At 43.9% G+C, this 20,970-nt stretch overlaps 1 protein-coding gene across 9 annotated transcripts in view; it reads left to right on the top strand.

Annotated features, from left to right (window-relative positions):
• scn1lab (sodium channel, voltage-gated, type I like, alpha b) overlaps positions 1-20,460 on the top strand; it is a 28,028-nt gene extending 7,568 nt beyond the window's left edge. For 3 of the 9 annotated variants that reach the window (XM_071540011.1, XM_071540010.1, XM_071540012.1), the window contains exons 9-27: positions 682-823; positions 948-1,154; positions 2,597-2,875; positions 3,354-3,695; positions 4,652-4,784; positions 5,062-5,300; positions 5,423-5,596; positions 6,239-6,595; positions 6,720-7,253; positions 11,243-11,363; positions 12,246-12,400; positions 13,281-13,454; positions 13,666-13,788; positions 15,072-15,347; positions 16,282-16,335; positions 16,594-16,731; positions 18,428-18,532; positions 18,904-19,174; positions 19,268-20,460. In XM_071540011.1, the coding sequence (XP_071396112.1) occupies positions 682-823; positions 948-1,154; positions 2,597-2,875; positions 3,354-3,695; positions 4,652-4,784; positions 5,062-5,300; positions 5,423-5,596; positions 6,239-6,595; positions 6,720-7,253; positions 11,243-11,363; positions 12,246-12,400; positions 13,281-13,454; positions 13,666-13,788; positions 15,072-15,347; positions 16,282-16,335; positions 16,594-16,731; positions 18,428-18,532; positions 18,904-19,174; positions 19,268-20,460 (5,017 nt within the window). Of the gene's footprint in view, positions 1-681; positions 824-947; positions 1,155-2,596; positions 2,876-3,353; positions 3,696-4,651; positions 4,785-5,061; positions 5,301-5,422; positions 5,597-6,238; positions 6,596-6,719; positions 7,254-11,227; positions 11,364-12,245; positions 12,401-13,280; positions 13,455-13,665; positions 13,789-15,071; positions 15,348-16,281; positions 16,336-16,593; positions 16,732-18,427; positions 18,533-18,903; positions 19,175-19,267 lie in introns of all 9 variants that reach the window. The other 6 variants (XM_071540015.1, XM_071540009.1, XM_071540016.1 and 3 more) reach the window with 3 other exon arrangements.
• The last annotated feature ends 510 nt before the right edge of the window (positions 20,461-20,970 follow it).

Below are 20,970 nucleotides of genomic sequence, written 5' to 3'. Positions count from 1 at the left end.
AAACTGCTGGTTAACCATGGGCATCATGGGCATGTTATGTCATGTCATGTGTTTTGGCAAATTTTTAGTTTTTTTTCCCCTTTATTGCTTTTTTCGCTCAGTGGAACTGATTGATTAAGGCTTAATTAAAGCATTTATCCAAGCTGAACTTAACTGAAGTTCATCTAATCATCCAGTCCAGTAGTTGCTAAAAAATACAGTCTGACCAGGCATAATCAATTCCACCGTATTGGTCACAGTCAATTTACCTGTACAGTCAGTTTAAGGTGCTCTGTGTAGAATATTAATAATTTAAACATCAGTATGTCATTGTGAAATTAACTGATACCACGGTATAATTACTGTAAACAAATAATTGAGATGATTGGCAGCCTCTATCTCTTGTTAGTGCTAGTGTTTCTCAAAATTAAGACTGCATTTCCTATAAACCCTGTTCCTTCCTGGTACAAAGAGGATGTTGCTACATTTGTGGTGGAAGAACAGTGGCCCTATTGTTTGTGCCGTAAAGCAATCCAGCAGATTTCCCATGAAATCTGACCTGTCGCAGTGTAAAATGCAGTGTAGAGGCTGGTAGAGGCTGCCAATCTTTTCGGTGATGGTCTTGTTTATTTACGTTACTTATGCTTAATTTCGCAAATCAAAGTGGTAATGATTTATTGATGTTAAAATGCTACACTTCAGGTGGTGTCCGGAGGGCTTTATCTGTATCAAAGCGGGCCGTAACCCAGACTACGGCTACACCAGCTTTGACACCTTCAGCTGGGCCTTCCTCTCCCTGTTCAGACTCATGACCCAGGACTTCTGGGAAAACCTCTACCAGCAGGTGTGAGAACACTTAGGATTCGTGGGACTAATTTCTGATAATGATACAGTACAGAATTTCTTTTGACCATCAAAATCCACGACCGTTCTCTCCTCTTCTCTCTGGTCTCTCTTGGGTCCGTCAGACATTGCGCGCAGCAGGGAAGCCCTACATGATCTTCTTTGTGCTGGTGATCTTCCTGGGCTCCTTCTACCTGGTCAATCTGATCCTGGCTGTGGTGGCCATGGCCTACGACGAGCAGAACCAGGCCACCATCGAGGAGGCGCAGCAGAAGGAGGAGGAGTTCCAGGCCATGCTGGAGCAGCTCAAGAGACAGCAAGAGGAGGCACAGGTAGGGCATCAATATCTATCTGACTATCTGTCTGTCTATCTATCTATCTATCTATCTATCCTCCCTTCCCTCAGGAGTCAGGAGTCCTTGGTAGACCTAGAGGCAGAGGCATATGGAGACCATAGAGAGGGGAGGAGTGTGGCAGGAGCACACTGGATTATGGGAATTTACTTACTGTTGGTTTGGCTGTTGTTTTGGTGATCTGTGAGGTGTGGCTCAATTGTATAGAAGGCTCATTAGACAGCAGGATTTCTCCTTTCTGTCCCATAGTGTTTTAACAAGCTTGCGATACGACTGGGGGTATGTCACTCATCCTTTCCACCGCATCCTCATTAGGGACAGGTCAAGATACATTTTCCAAGGTACTTTCAATTGTCTTCCATATGCTGCCCTGCTTCATATTTCCTCTCAGATCACCTACCTTACCCTTTACATTAGTTTACCCCTGACTCTATCCTTAAATTACTATTCATGCTCAACATAACGCTCTCTTATTAGGCTTGTGCGCAACTCCAGGTTATTGTTGTTGATTGTTCTATAGTTGCCATGACAGAATAATGATGATTTGGTGTTTGGTTACTTTCATGTCTTCTGTCTATTATAGGCATGAGTTGTTAGGCTTGAGCACATTCCCTCCATTAAAAAAAACATACTGTCCATTAAAACATACTGTAGAGTCCCGCTCAAAGATTGAAGAGAGAAAACCTAAAAAATATAAATTAACTGCCAAATGTGGAAGCTAATAATGAAGGTCTTTGAATAATTAATTATTGGGACATATCTGTATCTCTCATACCTTTTGCATTTCTGTTTAACCTTAATCTCTTTCCTCCAAGGCACCAGACTTCACCCTCTCAAATCCCCCAGCCTAGCTTTCCAATAGCAGCAGAATTTCTATGGAAACGAGGCTAATACCAAGTTTGAAACAGTGCATCTGTTTCTGCACTCAGTAGAAAGTGATATTGGCTTCCTTGAGGGATGATGCAGACTCTCTCTCTCTCTCTCTCTCTCTCTCTCTCTCTCACCAACATCAACATACAAGGCTGAGACTGTGACTCTGATGGGGGAAATGCTGCATTTTGTGTGCAGTGATTTGATGAATGTTGCTTGGCTTGTCACAAAATATGTTCTTTCTAATAGGGATCCAATCTTAAAGATTGTGTGTCGTCATATTATATATATTAAAAAAAGCCATTGGGCTGTTACCTAACTCACTATTTGCATCATTTTTTCTTTTTCCTCATGGAGGATTTTTACAAATGCAAACATTTTCAGACACAATTCCGTTTCAGTTTATATGAAAACATTCTGGCCTCCATTTTTAGAAGTTGCTGCTGCTGCTCTCGGCTGCCAGGCTCTCTCCTCCGCTCTAGTCCGCAAGAGCCTCCGAGACGGGCTCTGGTCGCCATGACAACTGTGTTTGTGCTCCCATTGGCTGGCAGGTTGCCGCGGCAGCAGCCACGGAGAGTGGAGAGTACAGCGGGAGAGGGGGCCCCACCTCCGAGTCCTCCTCAGGGACGTCTAAGCTCAGCTCCAAAAGTGCCAAAGAGCGACGCAACCGGAGGAAGAAGAGGAAGCAGAGGGAGGAGGAGGAGGAGAGGGGGGGCCGCGACAAGTTCCACAAGTCTGAGTCCGAGGACAGCATCAAGCGGTCCAGCTTCCGCTTCTCCATCGACGCCAACCGGCTTTCCTATGAGAAGAGATGCTCCTCGCCCAACCAGGTAAATGATTCACAGGCAAAGCAGGATTATCGCTACCTGAGGAATGAAGATTTACAGAATAAGGCTATACCGATCAGATATTATTACTAAATATCGGACATCGGCCATCCACTGTCGTTATGATGGAGGTTCCTCCGTGACCACAATTCCATAAAACAGTCTGTAAAACCCCCAATTAAATTTTATTTTCTTTGCATATTTTATTTATTCATTTAATTGTTTCCCCCTACCATTATGAGTTCCCCTACCACTGAATATCAGCAACTCCAGTCTAAAAATATCGGTATGGATATCGACCTTCAAAATCCCATATCTGTCAAACCCTCATAAAGAACTTTGCAAATCATTGAGAACAGACATCATCACATTATTGACAATGTGTTCTCCAGGTATCCAGGGCTCTACCTCCCTCAACCCTCTAACCCCCCCCTCCCTCTCTCTCTCACTCTCTCTTTCACTCACTCTCCTTCTCTCTCAGTCTCTCCTCAGCATCCGGGGTTCGCTCTTCTCCCCGCGGAGGAACAGCCGCGCCAGCCTGTTCAGCTTCCGCGGCCGGGCGCGCGACGTGGGCTCGGAGAACGACTTCGCCGACGACGAGCACAGCACCTTCGAGGAGAGCGACAGCCGCCGCGGCTCGCTGTTCGTGCCGCGCCGCCTCGAGCGCCGCTGCAGCGCCGTCAGCCAGACGAGCCTCGGGGCGCCGCGGGTCATGCTGCCCGCCAACGGCAAGATGCACTGCGCCGTGGACTGCAACGGCGTGGTGTCGCTGGTCGGTGGAACGTCCGTACCAACCTCCCCTGTAGGTCTCCTCCTGCCTGAGGTGACTTAACGGTTTCACAGACCTCCTCCAAGTTTATACCCCTTGATTCATGCCTGTCACTTAGTTCGGGTGTCGTCGATAAATAACTGAGTCCTAGTAAGTGGTAGGAAAGTTGTACATCATCAAAAAATTTTGATGAAAATATCCATTTTTCTCCAGGTGAGATATATATGGAAGAGGATTAGGGCCACGTGAAAAATGTATTTGAGTTCTGAGATGAATCTCAGAATTCTGAGAATAAAGTCAGAATTCTGAGATTAATTTCAGAACTCAAATACATTTTTCACATGTGGCCCTAATCTCTTTCGTAGATATATAATTACCTTGAATAAGAAACTTCCTTATCTTCATGATGTGTGTGCTTCCACCTAATTTGTATACAACTGAGATCTGCGTACGCAATAATCATCCCCCAAGTGAGTAGATAAAACATCAGATCCTCAGTCAGTTGAGTTGTAGATAGCGTTGGATCATTAATCACTAGTTGTAAAATAAGAATGCACAGTTCAGAATAACCACATCAGGCAGAAAAATCATGTGAATGGAAGTGGTCCGTGTCTTTTAATGAGTTGGGGCATTTGCCTTGTGTGGGTGAATGCCTAGCTGTCACTGTAGACGTGAGATGCACGATGGAGTCAATAGATTGAGGCAAAATGATTGGGGGATAAATTGTTTATGTATGCAACACATAATCTCTGCACCACCACTGGACAGAAAAAAAAATGTCAGGAACAGCCATTCTGCATCGTTCTTTATTGTAACACCACATACCATTCCTTAGGTAACCATCGAAAGTAAAGGAAATAAATGTCTCTTGTGGTGATCCGAATTTTTTTTGGATGTCATAAATATTGATAAATTTGCTTAAAATAGTTGCCCCATCTCTCACTCCTCTTCCTTTGCGCAAAATGTCGCTTGTGTATCTTGACCCTAATACTTCATTTTTGTTTTTTTAGGGGACAACTACAGATACTGAGCTGAAGAAACGGCGTTCAGGTTCCCACCAGCCATCCATGGATTATTTAGATGAACCAGGGGCCAGGCAAAGAGCCATGAGTGTGGCCAGTATCCTCACCAACACCATGGAAGGTCAGTGTCAGGCCGTATGTTACCTCCAGACATGGGGTGAATAGTACTTCAAATTATATGTGTTTGTTTTAACCTACTTGTAGGAGATAGGTGGGATTTTCTTCCTCAGTCCAATTCAGATAGCGTCAGATAAAGTGTCACTGAAAACCTTCTGGCACTAGTCCTATCATTTAAAATCAGGAGAGCAGTACGAGCTGGAAGGATAGCATATATATATCTTGCACAAATGTCTCTGCATCCCATGATAACGAAATGTTGCTCATTTCACCTTTTCCAGAGCTTGAAGAGTCAAGACAGAAGTGCCCCCCCTGCTGGTATAAATTTGCCAACACCTATCTGATCTGGGACTGCTGTCCCACCTGGCTGAAGATCAAAGAGGTCGTCAACATGGTGGTCATGGACCCATTTGTGGATCTTGCCATCACAATCTGCATCGTCCTCAACACCCTTTTCATGGCCATGGAGCACTATCCCATGACCAAAGAGTTTGATAATGTCCTCTCAGTCGGAAACCTGGTAAGTATTGTGTGAAACACTGTGCTAAACACTGACTGATCAAAAACATTTTGACTGTCATCAGTTGTGAAATATCTCTAATACAGGTGTTAAACTGGTGTTCTGATCCTTTTTGTCATTAGGTGTTCACAGGCATCTTCACAGCAGAGATGTGCTTCAAGATCATCGCCCTGGATCCCTACTACTACTTCCAGGAGGGCTGGAACATCTTTGACGGCATCATTGTCAGTCTGAGTCTGATGGAGCTTGGCTTGGCCAACGTAGAAGGCCTGTCTGTGCTTAGGTCCTTTAGATTGGTAAGTGTACTGGCAATCTTGCTATATCTTACTGCAATAGCCATGTATTACATCAATTCCCCTCTGTAAATGATCAGAAGTTAAGATGTCATGCTGGAATAGCTTTCTCAATAGCGTTCATTTTATTAATGGAGGGGAGCTGTTGTGGAATGTATGAAAGACCTCACTGATAGTTGTTAAGGCCTGTAGGTCACTGTTTGTTTTTTGTTTTTTTTGACCAGATCACCTGGTAAGCTCACTCTCACTGTTGCTGTGCTGCTAGACTCTTTGAGACCCTGATCCATGATTTTTTAAGTTTAAGGTTATATCCACATAGATTCTTAGCTTAGCTTAGTTTGTGGATGTACAAAAAGCTTTTTAACACATTCTTGACCCACTGTAACTCAAAATTTAGGTCTACTTTAAGGTAAGAAAGTGTGCAATTTAGGAATGAAAACTGTTTAAAATAATACATATTTTTTTGGAGGCAGTTTTATACCACTTTATGTAAGTTTATGACTTTATCACAGTCAAAATAAATAATACATTCCAGAACAGAGATAGCTTTGTTTTGTTCAATAAATATTTAAAGCCAATCATAGGTTTTTGAGCCGTGCAGATCCAGAAGATTACACACTCCTTTTGATTTTCTTCTCAAAACAGCTGAGGGTTTTCAAACTGGCCAAATCATGGCCCACTTTGAACATGCTGATCAAGATCATCGGGAACTCAGTGGGCGCTCTGGGGAACTTGACTCTGGTGCTGGCCATCATCGTCTTCATCTTCGCCGTGGTGGGCATGCAGCTGTTTGGCAAGAGCTACAAGGAGTGTGTGTGTAAGATTGCAGATGATTGCCAGTTGCCACGCTGGCACATGCACGACTTCTTCCACTCCTTCCTCATCGTGTTCCGGGTGCTGTGTGGAGAGTGGATCGAGACCATGTGGGACTGCATGGAGGTGGCAGGACAGAGCATGTGCCTCATCGTCTTCATGATGGTCATGGTCATTGGAAACCTGGTGGTAGGGGGTTCTTTCTCTTTATTTCCTTTCCATAATTAGTTTTAATTGGTTAACAGTTTTTATTGGTAAGTGGTTGAAGTCAAGCTGAATTCACTTGCCCTCCCTGATGTCCATTTTTGCCCAGGTTCTGAACCTGTTCCTGGCTCTCCTTCTGAGCTCATTCAGCGCCGACAACCTGGCGGCAACTGACGATGACAGCGAGATGAACAACCTGCAGATCGCAGTGGGCCGGATCCAGCGGGGCATCGCTTTTGTCAAGTCCATGGTGCGGCAGTTCCTCCAGAGCCTGTGTTTTGGTGGGGGCACTAAAGGCTCTGGTCTGGCTGAGGAGAGCAAACCCCTGGATGAGCTGCACAGCAATGGCAAAGGCAACTGCATCTCCAACCACACCTCAGTGGAGATCACCAAAGACCCCAGTGGGGTGTACCTGAAGGAGGGCAATGGGCGGCCAGGAGGAGGGCTGGTGGTTGGGGTTGGTGTTGGTGTTGGTGGGGACAGCACAGGAAAGTACTCCATGGAAGAATGCGACTACATGTCATTCATTCATAACCCAAGCCTGACAGTAACGGTGCCCATCGCTGTGGGCGAGTCAGACTTTGAGAACCTTAACACGGAGGATTTCAGCAGTGACTCGTCGGATGTGGAAGGCAGCAAGGAGGTAAGACAAAAGAATTTGATCAGATGACTCACTCCTCTGTCATTTAGAAGGAAATCACTTGAGTCACACAGCTTTTTAAATTTGATTAGGGCCACCATCCAGTGTCAGTCTACGGTCAATGTATGAATATGTCAAGAAAATCTGCAAGTAAAGCTGGCCTTCTTAAGCCTTTTCAGACAGTCAGGCAGTTTGAAAATACCATATCTGCTGACTCATTTGTACACTATGCGTCATGCTATGCTATTGAGGGAATCTTCTGTAGTTTTTTTCCCTGTTCTAAAGCCCTTGGCAGCAAAACAATAAACAGCCATGACAAATAATGACTCAAATTTGCCTTCGGCCTATGTAGCAGGTTCAGTTTCTAGATGTACTCATTAGACTGCGTGTGTGTCAGTGTGTCAGTCTGCAGTGTTACATGGTTGACTTAACAGACAGACCAGCAAATGCTCTTCACTATTACACACACCTGTTGAAGATATTGCTTAATTCAGCGTTCCAGCCTTTGGGTGAAGTGAAGTGTATGCCCATGTAAATGTCCTGCATTAAAATAACACGAATGAAACAACAAACTATTGATATTTATGGAGGTAATCTAAAGGTAGCTCCAGATATTGCTGAGTAATAGTGTATCATAATGAATTGCCAGTGTAAGCCAGAACCAAAATGAACAACTCTATACCATCAACTAATTTAAACAAAACAATTAACACACTACAAAATCAAATATGTTATCATTTTGCACACATTATTCAAGAAAATCTTAGAGATAATGATTTCATATTCATATTCAAATTCATATTCTTCCAGAGCAAAAGCCAGGTTTGCTGTAAGTGTTGCCAGGCTGACAAAGCTTCGGGAACGCGCTCCCCGGTGATGCCAACCTGCCACTGTGGGCGTGGTGCCAATTCCCTCCGATTCAAAACAACCCAGGAGTCTATTTCTAGCCATGACACCACATGCTCCAAATATGGATCGGGCAATGCTGCCTCGCGTCACTGCTGATCTTCACACCCTGTAGCCAGGGGGTGGGGGAATTTTTTGGCCAATCCCTAAATTTTATTGTCTAGTTAACAGATCTTTGAATGTTTTCCACCTGCTGCCTATTGGTTTCATAGAATAAAATAAGAGATATTAAAAACTAGCCATGCATTTATTGTGTGTGTCAGGGAGAGCAGGGGAGTGAGTGTCAACATAAATGTTCATTGCCGGTCTATGAGGAGGCCGCACACTGATTTATGCAGAAATAGCACCCCTCTGTATTGCCTGAGGAATATACTTTGCAAGATATCTAGATTGTAGTTTCTGTTGTCTGTGGCTAACCTGTTCCCCCACTGTGCCTTGTGGCTGACGAATGAAAGCAGACATTAGGTTGTATGCTGGCTTTTGGTGTGTATGACTTACTTTGTTTAACCCCCCGTTTGTTATTGCAGCTGTGTCACAGACGCTCTCAAGGTTTTCAATGAGAGGAGAATTGTAAGACCACTTTATTGTACCATAGCACTAACCATGAGGACTGCCTATGCCATTTACAGACAAACAACATGTTTTTCTCATACTTTCAATGGATTGCCCATTTTCGTTCTTTGCCTGGTCCGCCCTCCGACCCCCCCTCCCACCCCTTGCTTTATATTCCCCCTCCCTCCCCCTACAGCAGCACACTCAATGCTGTAATCTTTGAGTTTTCCCTTTACCCCTCCCCCCCTTCATAATCTATCTTCAAGCATCAGGCTGTATTGCAGTTACAAACCATTAGGAATGAGCGACACCACCTTTTCCATTGATAGACAAACTCATCTAACATGTTCTTTGCTTTTGATTTCATTGCTTGGTTTTGAATTGGTTTTGGGACTTGATTGGCATCCAACACTCAGAGCTTGAGAATGAAGGAAGAGAGGTGGAGGTGGAGGAGAATGAGGAAAAAGAGAGAGATGGAATGGAGGAATGAATTTTGCTGTAGTTTGACAAAATTCATTTGTCTGGTTCATAGCCCATGCATACACACATCACATACTTGTACCTTTTCTGTGATACTTGAGTAATAGTGGAATGATGAAAGATTCATTACAGAACAATTTCCATGGAGATATTTTCAAAAGACAAACTAGAAGGGCACTTGGACAGCACAGACCTCCGCCAAGGTTCATGCTATTATTGCTTGTTTGTGAGTCGGATCCGGATCTGCTCCAAAATTTAATGGGTTCTTCCTTTCATGAAAATCGGGCCAGTAGTTTTTCCGTAAGGTAATGAATCAGCTCTGATTTTTGCAGGGTGGCAAAATAGATAACGCATGGCAAATTATATTAAATCAGTGTGGCACTATTCTAAAATTTCAATATAATTTCATTTTTTTCTTCAAATGTGAGTCGAGTTACAAAATTAAAACCTGATAATGTTACATGTTATGGAGAAACTCAAGATCCTCATTAAAGATGCCAAAACTACTACACATTAAGTGTGGATGAGTAGGCCTTAGCCTATGTTTTTACGTGCCTGTGTTATCCACTTTGGGCCACTGCATCTAAGCTGGTGCATCACCTATCTTATATCACTATGGTGAAACTTGCTAACAAAATCAGATAAAAATTATAATAATGATAAAAGCAGGGTAGGTTAAGAGGACTAGCCTCAATCTGTGTATGGTCCGTATCCAGAAGAGGTAAAATTGGTCACGTAGTGAGGGAGAGAAAGAAAGCAAGCGGGAGGGAAACACCTTCCGAGAAAAGTATGTACTTGCGAGCAGCATGCTTCCATCATTCCCATGCCGTATTAGCTGGGTCCCACGGCAATCAGAGCTGCTGCACTGTCTAGGATGACATGTTCCTGTACTCCACACACCAGACAGATCTGCTTCAGACATGAGGCCACACAACACCATGTTTGCCCAAGGTAAAACAGACAGGAAGCTTCACAATACCAAACTGTAGACAAAAGTTTGACTCTATGCAGATGATGTTGCAATGTACACAACTGCAAAAAAAGAAGATCACTTCATTTTAGGATTTCAGATGAGTTATGATTGATGTCAGGGTTCAAAATTCTGTTGTTGGCAGGGAGACAGATTAAAACAAGCTCAACGCACAGAAGCAACACTTGTCATAACCATGTGTTTTGCGTATCGTTGAGAAGACTGATGAGAATCATTGAGTACCACACTTAGTCCTGTATGTTTTCTGGGTATGCATGAGTGCTAATTCAACATCTTTTACACACGGGAACAAAACGCCAGACCACATGCTGTCTTATAAACAGTGCACAGTACTGGTTTTTGCTGGTAAGCTAATGTGGTTACCCGTCTACTTCAACACAAACAGAAGAAGCTTGTACACTGCTTTCAAGGAATGGAAATAACGTGTTTTCATGTCATTGCGGAAAATGTTCAGCAGTTTTTTGGTGGGTGGGTTATAGGTTTGAGGGTGGGGAAATTTTATAAAAGCAATTTTGGAAATGGGATAATTTCTAGACAACTTGAATTGATCTTGGGTCATTTTTCAGTGGACATGAAAATACTTCAGCACACGTTCTGCTTGGTACTATTTCAGGCTTGGATTGATAATGCACTGGAATACTGCATGCACTCTTCCTCAAACTGAGGTCACATCAAACGTACCCACAGTGCATTTCCGTAAGGCCAACCTCCCCATGCCATGTGTTGCCACATAATCTGATTTGAGCTACCAGATCAAACTAATATCAAAGCCTGTAGGTACATTTGATCGATGCTGCATGTGATGATGAAATCTATGACGATGATTACAATCACAATGACTTTAAAGAGCCCAACTCTGTGAGCTATTACAGTGCCTAGTCTCCAGACTAAGGTATTTACAGTGGTGGCACTGGAGTACATGTGAATGGAGAATGACAATAATAACCAGCTCAGAAGGTTGGCTCCTGTAATGACTGAACTTCTGTGGTTTCAGGCATTTCAGTCTAACTTTGTCTTCCGTCCTCTTCCTCCTCCTCGTTCCATGCAGAAGCTAGATGTGGAGCCCCAGCACCTCAGCTCTTCGGAGGGGAGCACAGTGGATATTCGGCCCCCAGGAGATGGGGGCGAGTCAGTGGAGCTGGAGCCTGAAGAGTCGCTGGACCCAGAGGCTTGCTTCACCGAGGGTGAGAGGGATGCGAGGGTGATAGGCAGAGAGGATGATAGGAAGGAAAAGGGGGATAGACAGTGAGAAGTGGGAGACAAAATGTTTCCGCAGTACCTTTCAAGACGTAAAGAAAATCGGATTAACTGCTCGCACTTAGCACCGCTCTGTTAAACTCAACACTAAAACGACAGTGAATACAAATGCTCAGTAGGACAGAAATAAAAGGAGTCTATGAGATTCTCTCGGTTTGTAATGTAACATGACATTGTGTCTGACACACCTCCGCCACAATTTTGAATTTGGAAATGCCTCTTCAGGAGGTGGAATAAATAAATGAAAAATTGTGGAGGAGGCAGGAGGCTCATGGCGTAGCATTTAAGGATGTAGAAAAGGAATAGAGGACCAAGTGGAACGTTAAAGACTGGTACAATAAAAGAAAAAGTGTGAAGCTTATTTACATTGTTTCCAATATTACTTCTGGCCTAGTGGGTTTCCTGGACAAGTTGTTATTTACATTCACATTATAAGCATTTAGCTGGCACCTTTATCCAGAGCAACGTACACTGCAGTGCAACAGCAGAATAAGCTTCATTTCCTAGATTGGCAAAATTACAAGCAACCAATAACAAGGAGTAAACAATAGTCAGACCCACAGAGCCCAGACAATAGATGTTATAATGTTATAATGTTATAATGATCATGTATGACAGAGAATAGAGAAGTGCCAGGTTATGAAAATTGAGCTAGGGAAAACAGGTAGAAAGGGTTTGTTTTGATCTAATCATACAATCACCTCCAGTCAACATGGACCCAGGGTTTCTATATTAATTCCTGTCTCTGCCTCTGCCTCCCTCTGTCTCTCTGTTTCTGTTTCCTCTCTCACATTTCCCTGTGCCTCCAGGCTGTGTGCGCAGGTTCCAGTGCTGCCAGGTCAACGTGGAGGAGGGCAGGTGGAAGAGCTGGTGGACGCTTAGGAAAACCTGCTTTGTCATAGTGGAACACAACTGGTTTGAGTCCTTCATCATATTCATGATCCTGCTCAGCAGTGGAGCCCTGGTGAGTGTGTGTGTGTGTGTGTGTGTGTGTGTGTGTGTGTGTGTGTGTGTGTGTGTGTGTGTGTGTGTGTGTGTGTGTGTGTGTGTGTGTGTGTATCTGCATTTACCAGACTACAGTCTGACTGTCAGTCATTTGCCCTCTTGGTCCAGTCACTACACTAGTCGGTCATTTGCCAGTTTATCCTGCTGGTGCAGAGGGATGTTTCTAAACTCTGTGGTCATTTCCGCATTGAAACTTTGTTGCTGAGTAACAGAAAATGATCCCTGTTCTTCAGTGTCAGCTGTGGATTCCAGCAAAATCTGTGTTGATCCCATTTGTTACAGTTTATACTCTCACTCTCTGTGGGCATGGCTGCGCAATATCGGCAGATCCATCACCAGTCACTGCCAGTCCCTCTGCAGCCCCACCGGAGACTCCGAAGCTGCTTGACTCGCGGTGGCAGCTCATTCTTGCCTCCTTTGCAAAATGTCCTCAGCTTTGTAATGTGGTTTATACAAGAATAGCTGAAGTGTGAATTCCGTTAAATGTGGTTGAAAATGTGGTCCATTACACTTTCAACAGTGGCATTCCTGCTTTCAGCCATACAGTAGTTACCTGCATTGACACTCCTATGTTTGCCTAAGGACTTGCCAAATTAGATGTATGTTGCTTTGCGGTGTTGCCTTTCTCTAAGGTAATCACCAACTAGATTTCATTATTTATATACCTTTTCATTTACCAATACAGTGTTGTGGCCACAGCCAACATTTACACTAGCTGGTGACTGGTGCAAATTTTAACCACCGACTTCCTTTAACTTCTGACTTTCTTTGCACAATTACATAATCCACACCTCACTACTTCCACCAGCAGTCTTCATTCTCTGTGGGACTCTGTGCAGGCATTCGAGGACATTTACATAGAGCAGAGGAGGACCGTCAAAACAGTGCTGGAGTACGCAGACAAGGTCTTCACTTACGTCTTCATCCTGGAGATGCTGCTGAAGTGGGTCGCCTACGGCTTTGTCAAGTACTTCACCAACGCCTGGTGCTGGCTCGACTTTCTCATTGTAGATGTATGTATCAAGTTAGCTGTATGTATTCATGTTTCAGGAATCTGCCTTGGTGGCTCGATGCATACATTAATAACAACATAAAAATAGAGCTTCCAATCTGAGATGATTGGCTAATTATTAATTGTGAATATATCTGTTGTAGCCATCTTGTTCAAACACTGGCAACCTTTTTCATGCCTCACCTTTTGCCTCTGTCACTGTCTTCTGTCAGGTGTCCTTGGTCAGCCTGGTAGCCAACGCTCTGGGCTACTCTGAGCTGAGCGCTATTAAATCTCTGCGGACGCTGCGAGCCCTGCGGCCCCTGAGGGCCCTGTCACGGTTTGAGGGCATGAGGGTAAGGGCAGCTGCAAAAACAGCCAAACAACACCTTGTATTCTAATTATTATTATTAGCGGGCAAGCTGAAAGCAGGCACACTCATGCTATTCCTACTGTTCATTTTTATTCTCTCCAAAACCTTAAACTGTAACTTACTTCTATATACTTTCAATTAGAGACTCTGTTTCTAACTCTGTTTCTGTATCTAACTTTTATTCTTAAATTTGTCCCACTCAAATACATGAATTGTCACATTGGATGGTCAAATTGTAAACACTTTTAAAAGAACGCCTTCTACTGAATTCAATTTTATAACCTTTCATGCTGAAGCAAGCACACTTCCAGCTGCTTTCAGCTAGCCCACGCATTTTCTCATGGAGATGTACTTTTCTAGTCGTATTATTTTTATTTTACCTCTCTCTGTAAAGCTAGAGAGACAGTTTCTTAGTGCCCTCTTGTCCTCAGCTTTGGAGTGTTGGAGGGAAAATGCCACAAAATAATTCATGTTTTCCATTTTTAGAGTAGCAGATTCTTGTTCGTTAATTTTTGATGTCAACTGTGACATCTTGTTGCAGACAAAAACAACAAAATATGTTTTGAAAGGGCCTTAGCTCTGTAGGGGGCTGACTGTTAGAATGCATGCTTATTCCTAGCTCTAGATTTATCTTTTTCCTTGCGATTCAGAACTATACTTCTTCTATCTGCATGACTTTCTTCACATTGTGTCAATGGATTATGTACTGTATATAGCTGTTCTCAGCATTGTTTTCTGACGTTGCTTGTGTGGTGCCTTTGACCTGTAATTTTTTTCTTTGTTGTGTGTCTTTTTTCATTTACAGTCAAACAAAATGTTGTGACTTCATCCCGCCTCTCTAAGGTTTTTTTCTGTTTTGCTTTTTTACCTCTCAAATGTGAACTTTTACACCTATCCACCTTCTTCCTTCCAACTGTCATGTTGTTAAATTCTTTGTAGATATGTATGGTGTTAAGAGCTTTATGTGTGCTGAAAATTACATATTAAATGTAGTTTTGAATAATATAGGAACACTGTTAATTATTCCAGCCCAAATGTAAAATAACATCACCCTTGGCCCTTGTTCCCTAAGCCATAGCTTTACATTTGGTTAAACAGCTCCATCAAATCTGGTGTCCAGATGTCCTAGTTAGGAACGCTAAGTGATTAGATGATTGTTAATGGCCACTTATCCAAAACCCAAAAGCCATTCTAATTTGGCAAACAAGGATCTGCGGTTGCCAAACAGAAGGATGCTGATTCGGCCGTGTGCTTCACCCTCCCCAGGTTGTGGTGAACGCGCTGCTTGGGGCCATCCCCTCCATCATGAACGTGCTGCTGGTCTGCCTCATCTTTTGGCTCATCTTCAGCATCATGGGCGTCAACCTGTTCGCAGGGAAGTACTACCACTGTGTCAACACAACCACCGATGAGATCCTCCCCATCGATGTCGTCAACAACAGGAGCGACTGCCTGGCCTTGGTGAACGACAGCGCCCGCTGGAAGAATGTCAAGATCAACTTTGACAACGTCGGCGCGGGCTATCTGGCTCTGTTGCAAGTGGTGAGTGTAGCCTAAGTGACATAAAGGCAGTAAGGCAAAGGTGGAAATGTCAAAGCTTGCATTTATTACCATTCTTGTTGTAGCACAACTATCTCCCATAGCCAGAAACAAGAAAGAGGAGTTTGTCCCGCCCCTTTATCTGTGATGTCATATTGATGCACAGCACTATTGCAAAAGATGGAGCAGGTGACCTTGGCAATACCTTTTAATAACTTTTTGGAAGTAAAGGTAGTTTTTTCTGATTTGGAACTGATAGCACTACTACAATAAAGTCCTCACTTAGTGGTTAAATCTCAGACTCCTATTCTTTAATAGTCTCCTATTCATTGTCATTGGAGAAGCTGCAGGCTTTACGTCATTATGATACAGCAGATTAGAGCCTCGTCTCTCCGGCTTCTACCTTTGGGATAGAGTTGGTGATGCACATAATTACTGATTGGACTGCCCTATTCCCCTTTGGCTTTGCTAATCTTGCAAATGATGTTGTCTCTTTCATGCTTTTCAAGTGGGTCAGCCAGACCTGAAACCATTTCAGATCTTCTTGCCATACTTTCTGAGTGACAGGAATTTTGTGGAGGAGTGACTAAGTGGAGAGTAAAAGGACCACAAGGCAGCAAGATGATATATTTTAATGTTTGGGATTTTTTTTTAATCCTGTGGTCTTTTTATGAAGATATTAAGAGCTGTTGGGCATCTTGCATCTTAGTCATCATCATAGATTTGCATTTCATATGTATACTGCGCACAGCGTCACATGACTCTTGAAAATCTGTCAAAGTTGGACCAAAATAACTCTCCAATCCTCTAAATGAGAGCCAAGCGGTGGTGCTTGACTGTTGAGAAAATCAGATGAAGGTTGTCACTTGAGATGAAGGCCTCCCCCTCCTCCATCCCTGGAGACTGAATGACTGAGTCTTCTCTCATCTGCTCCTAGGCAACGTTTAAGGGTTGGATGGACATCATGTACGCAGCTGTGGACTCGCGCAATGTAAGTCTCTCTCTGCTTAACGTAGGGATTTGTAAATGAGCATTTAGAAGGAGAAAAATCCGCATTCACTTTGCATTTATGTCTTCTTGTATATTATCTCATAATCAGTTCCATGTATAAGAGTTTGATTAAATGTGAATGCTGCTTTTGAGCTCACTTTTTTCTTTCACTTCACATAGCAGGTTGACATACATGAATGTTTGAGTTAGGAAAGCAGGTAACAGTGTGAGTGTGTTCTCTCTTGTGTGGTTGCTCTAGGTGGAGGACCAGCCTGAGTATGAAGTGAACCTGTACATGTACCTCTACTTTGTCATCTTCATCATCTTTGGCTCCTTCTTCACCCTCAACCTCTTCATCGGTGTCATCATCGACAACTTCAATCAGCAGAAGAAAAAGATGAGTAGCATTTAGTAATATTCACCCTCAGTCAGACGGCAATTTAGACACAAATATGCTCTACAGGCACGCATTGGATAGTAATTATAAAGTGTCTCAGTAGGAATGTAGATCTAGGATAATAACTCGCCTGAACCATTCACAATCAACTGAAAGGCGTAACTTATCCTAGCTAAACACTCCTATTCTAAGAGACTTGGCAATCAATAACCAGACTGCTGGGAATTCAACTGGTCACCCTAAAACATGAATGAAAAATGAAAAACATTGTTAAACAATAGACCCATATTTGGCAAGCAGGAACAGTTTGTTTACTAGAGTCAGAATATGTATGCTTTTTCCACTGTAGTAGTGTGCCATACTGTACCCATGCTGCCATGGTACAGTATGTTTATCCATCACATTTTGTTCACAGTTCAGCACAGTCTGGGTATAGGAAAAGCGTTCAGTTACAAATGCCATTTTTAAATACCCACCTAGTGTAAACAAGTGGAACAACAGGGGAAAATAGCGACTTTTTCCTTTTGATGCACGATTATTTCAAAAGAAAGATACAAAATACAAAACTCCAGTGGGTCCGCCAAGTCTGCTGTTGATGTTGACACTATTAGTTACAGTATTTATACATATGTATTCTGGACCCATATATTCAAAATTGCAATTTGCAATTTGCAAAATTGCAATGGAAAACCAAAGGGTCCAAACCATAGCCATGTGCAGTGGAAAAACCATACTGGAGTCCCTTTATATGCAAAGCAGTTGCATGGATCGAACCAAAGCAGACTCACAGCTGTGGGCAAAAGAGAACTGTACTGCCTTGCTAGGGAATAATCATTATATGTTGCACGGCGAGAACCTGTTGGTGCCACGGATTTCTGAGAATACCCAGGGTGCATGAGTCACTGAGAAACACCCTGCCTGCACCACACACACACACACACACATATCACAGTGTCACAGAGAATATAGTCTGGAAATGCGCCCTCCATTCAACCAGGCGCTAACAAGTAGGACTGGCAACGCCCAAGAGCGAGAGGAGGAGGGGTAGAGAGAGACACAGAGAGGGGGGTGGTGGGGGTGGGGGTGGGTTGTGGGTGGGTGGGCTTGTACTGTAGTTTGCTATGTGCTGGCAGGTCGGACTTGACTGACTGAGTGACTGGATCAGTTGATGTGGTGCAGCAGCCCCACAGCCACAGCTTCACACAGATGGTCGTTCAGTGTTGACACCAGTCCTCCCTCCAGACACGCATCACACACTCACTGAGCACCACTCACTGACTTATGGTGAAATGCCTCATATGCTATAATGAGGGGGATTTCTTTCTTTGATTTATGAAAGCGTATAGCGCCTATGTCGGAAGAAAACCGTGTATTTTCAACAAAGGTCTTTTTTTTAACAGCCATTTGACAGCCATTTTGACATTTCTGTCATGTGGTTTGATTGGTTGTAATGGAGCCTTGATACATGAAGCCTGTTCTACTTATAAATGAACATATTTAAAACTTCAGATCAAGTGAAAACATGAAAATCACCAAAATTACCTATGAGATTTTATTAATTATGAGGGGGTTTTTTTTGCCTTTGAGCAGTAGAAGGAGACAGCAACAGAAGGAGAAATACATATATACATACATATACATATACATATAGTTTAAAGTATGTGGTTATAACCAGATTTTGTTTTGCTCCCTTTACTTTGGAGGTCAGGATATCTTCATGACAGAGGAGCAGAAGAAATACTACAATGCCATGAAGAAGCTGGGCTCCAAGAAACCACAAAAACCAATCCCCCGGCCAGCAGTAGGAAACACTTAATTCACACTATTTGTGACTGAAAGTGTGCTGAGTGGGCTTTCAAGCTTCAAGTGTTATTTTGTGTTGTGAAAATTTGTTTTGTTATGATAATATGATGCTTGCATAGTCCATTTATGTTCTGCTGACCAGGCTGTAATTAAGAGCTATTATTAGTGCGATTAGACTTATTTCACTGCACTTTTGTGATGATTTTTACCAGAGGATAGAACAATGGTTAAGATTTCCATGTTTGGAAGTGGAAATGCGCTCAGACTCTGGTCTTTGCTCAGTCTGTCCTCTGTTATTTCTTTTTGTTGGAATACAGAGGCGTAAAATGACTAATGTCCTCCTGTCCTTTTTTTATCCTCTACCCTCAGAATGCATTCCAAGGCTGTGTGTTTGACTTCATCACGAAGCAGGCCTTCGACATCGTCATCATGATCCTCATCTGCCTTAACATGGTGACCATGATGGTGGAGACGGACGACCAGACGGAGGACATGGACAACATCCTCTACTGGATCAACCTGGTCTTTATCGTGCTCTTCACCGGCGAGTGTGTGCTCAAGATGATCTCCCTCCGCCACTATTACTTCACCATTGGATGGAATGTATTTGACTTTGTAGTGGTGATCCTGTCGATTGTAGGTGAGGACATCATCCGTTGAGGGGCCTGAGCTTTCCATTTTGTTAATTTTGATTGTAACAATGCGGCTGAATTTGCTGTTTTTGCTTTTGCAGGTATGTTTTTATCTGAAGTTATCGAGAAGTACTTTGTATCCCCGACACTGTTCCGAGTGATCCGTCTGGCCAGGATAGGCCGCATCCTCCGCCTTATTAAAGGCGCCAAGGGCATCCGGACGCTTCTCTTTGCCTTGATGATGTCGCTTCCTGCCCTGTTCAACATCGGCCTCCTCCTCTTCCTGGTTATGTTCATCTACGCCATCTTTGGCATGTCCAACTTTGCCTACGTCAAGCGGGAGTCGGGAATCGACGACATGTTCAACTTCGAGACTTTCGGGAACAGTATGATCTGTTTGTTTCAGATCACCACCTCGGCCGGTTGGGACGGCTTGCTGGCGCCCATACTGAACAAGAGGGAGCCCGACTGTGACAGCCAGATGGAACACCCGGGCAACTACTACAAGGGCAACTGCGGCAACCCATCGGTGGGCATCTTCTTCTTCGTCAGCTACATCATCATCTGCTTCCTCATTGTGGTCAACATGTACATCGCCGTCATCCTGGAGAACTTCAGCGTGGCCACGGAGGAGAGCGCCGAGCCGCTGAGCGAGGACGACTTCGAGATGTTCTACGAGGTGTGGGAGCGCTTCGACCCCGACGCCACGCAGTTCATGGAGTACAACAAGCTCACCGACTTCGCCGACGCTCTGGACCCGCCGCTGCGCATGCCCAAGCCGAACAAGATCCAGCTCATCTCCATGGACCTGCCCATGGTCAGCGGCGAGCGCATCCACTGTCTGGACATCCTGTTCGCCTTCACCAAGCGAGTGCTGGGCGAGGGCGGCGAGATGGACGTGCTGCGCGGGCAGATGGAGGACCGCTTCATGGCCTCGAATCCCTCTAAGGTGTCTTACGAGCCCATCACCACCACCCTGCGCCGCAAGCAGGAGGACATGTCGGCCATGGTCATCCAGAGAGCCTTCCGCCGCTACATGATCCGCCTCGCCATGAAGAAGGCCTCCGCCCTCTACAAGGAGCGGCTGAGGGAAGGCCTCCGCGACCCGGACAAGGAGGTGCTGGTCATCAGCAAGTTCAACGAGAACTCCACCTCGGACAAAACGGACATGACCCCCTCCACGGCCTCCCCGCCCTCCTACAACAGCGTGACGAAATCGGACAAGGACAAATACGAGACAGAAAACAGGGAAAAAGAGAACAAAGGGAAAGACTTGAAGGAGAAAAAGAAATAGACTCGTTAAAAGGAACAAAAAAATAAATGCATCAGAGACATTATCGACGAGGGAAATTTGTTTACAGCTTCTGAGGGGTAGATAGATGTACGCTTGTGTGTTGGTTGTTAAGAGATGACAAATGCTATGCCAGACTGACTGTCTAGGTAAGCCTAAAATGAGAGTGCAGTTTGGATTTATGACATATATGAATATATGGGACCTTTTCACAGGTCATCTGGACACAAGACAAGTGGTGGGTGACAAGCTCCATATCCAGCAGACACTACCAGAGAGCGAGTGGAACTATGGCAACATGGAAAAGCCTCTCTGCAAAACGCTTGTGATTTTCCTATTGGTTGTTGTTACTATCTGACACACTTGAGTGTACTGTTAAGTTGTCTGTAGCTAGTGCTGCTGCTACTACTATAAATCCAGTGTCTTGAATTTAACAATCGCTGTATCACTTAACAAGTACTCTGCATTTTTTTTTTTGTTTTTTGGGTTTTTTTTTTTTGGTTACAAAGTTTC

Source organism: Centroberyx affinis, unplaced genomic scaffold, assembly GCF_046629955.1.
Source record: "Centroberyx affinis isolate AG114_WGS23_722 - 3 ecotype Tasmania unplaced genomic scaffold, CSIRO-AGI_Caff_v1 ptg003550l_1, whole genome shotgun sequence".
Taxonomy (NCBI): Eukaryota; Metazoa; Chordata; class Actinopteri; order Beryciformes; family Berycidae; genus Centroberyx; species Centroberyx affinis.
The sequence above is the reverse complement of the archived record's forward strand: the minus strand, read 5'-3'. Positions and strand labels throughout refer to the sequence as shown.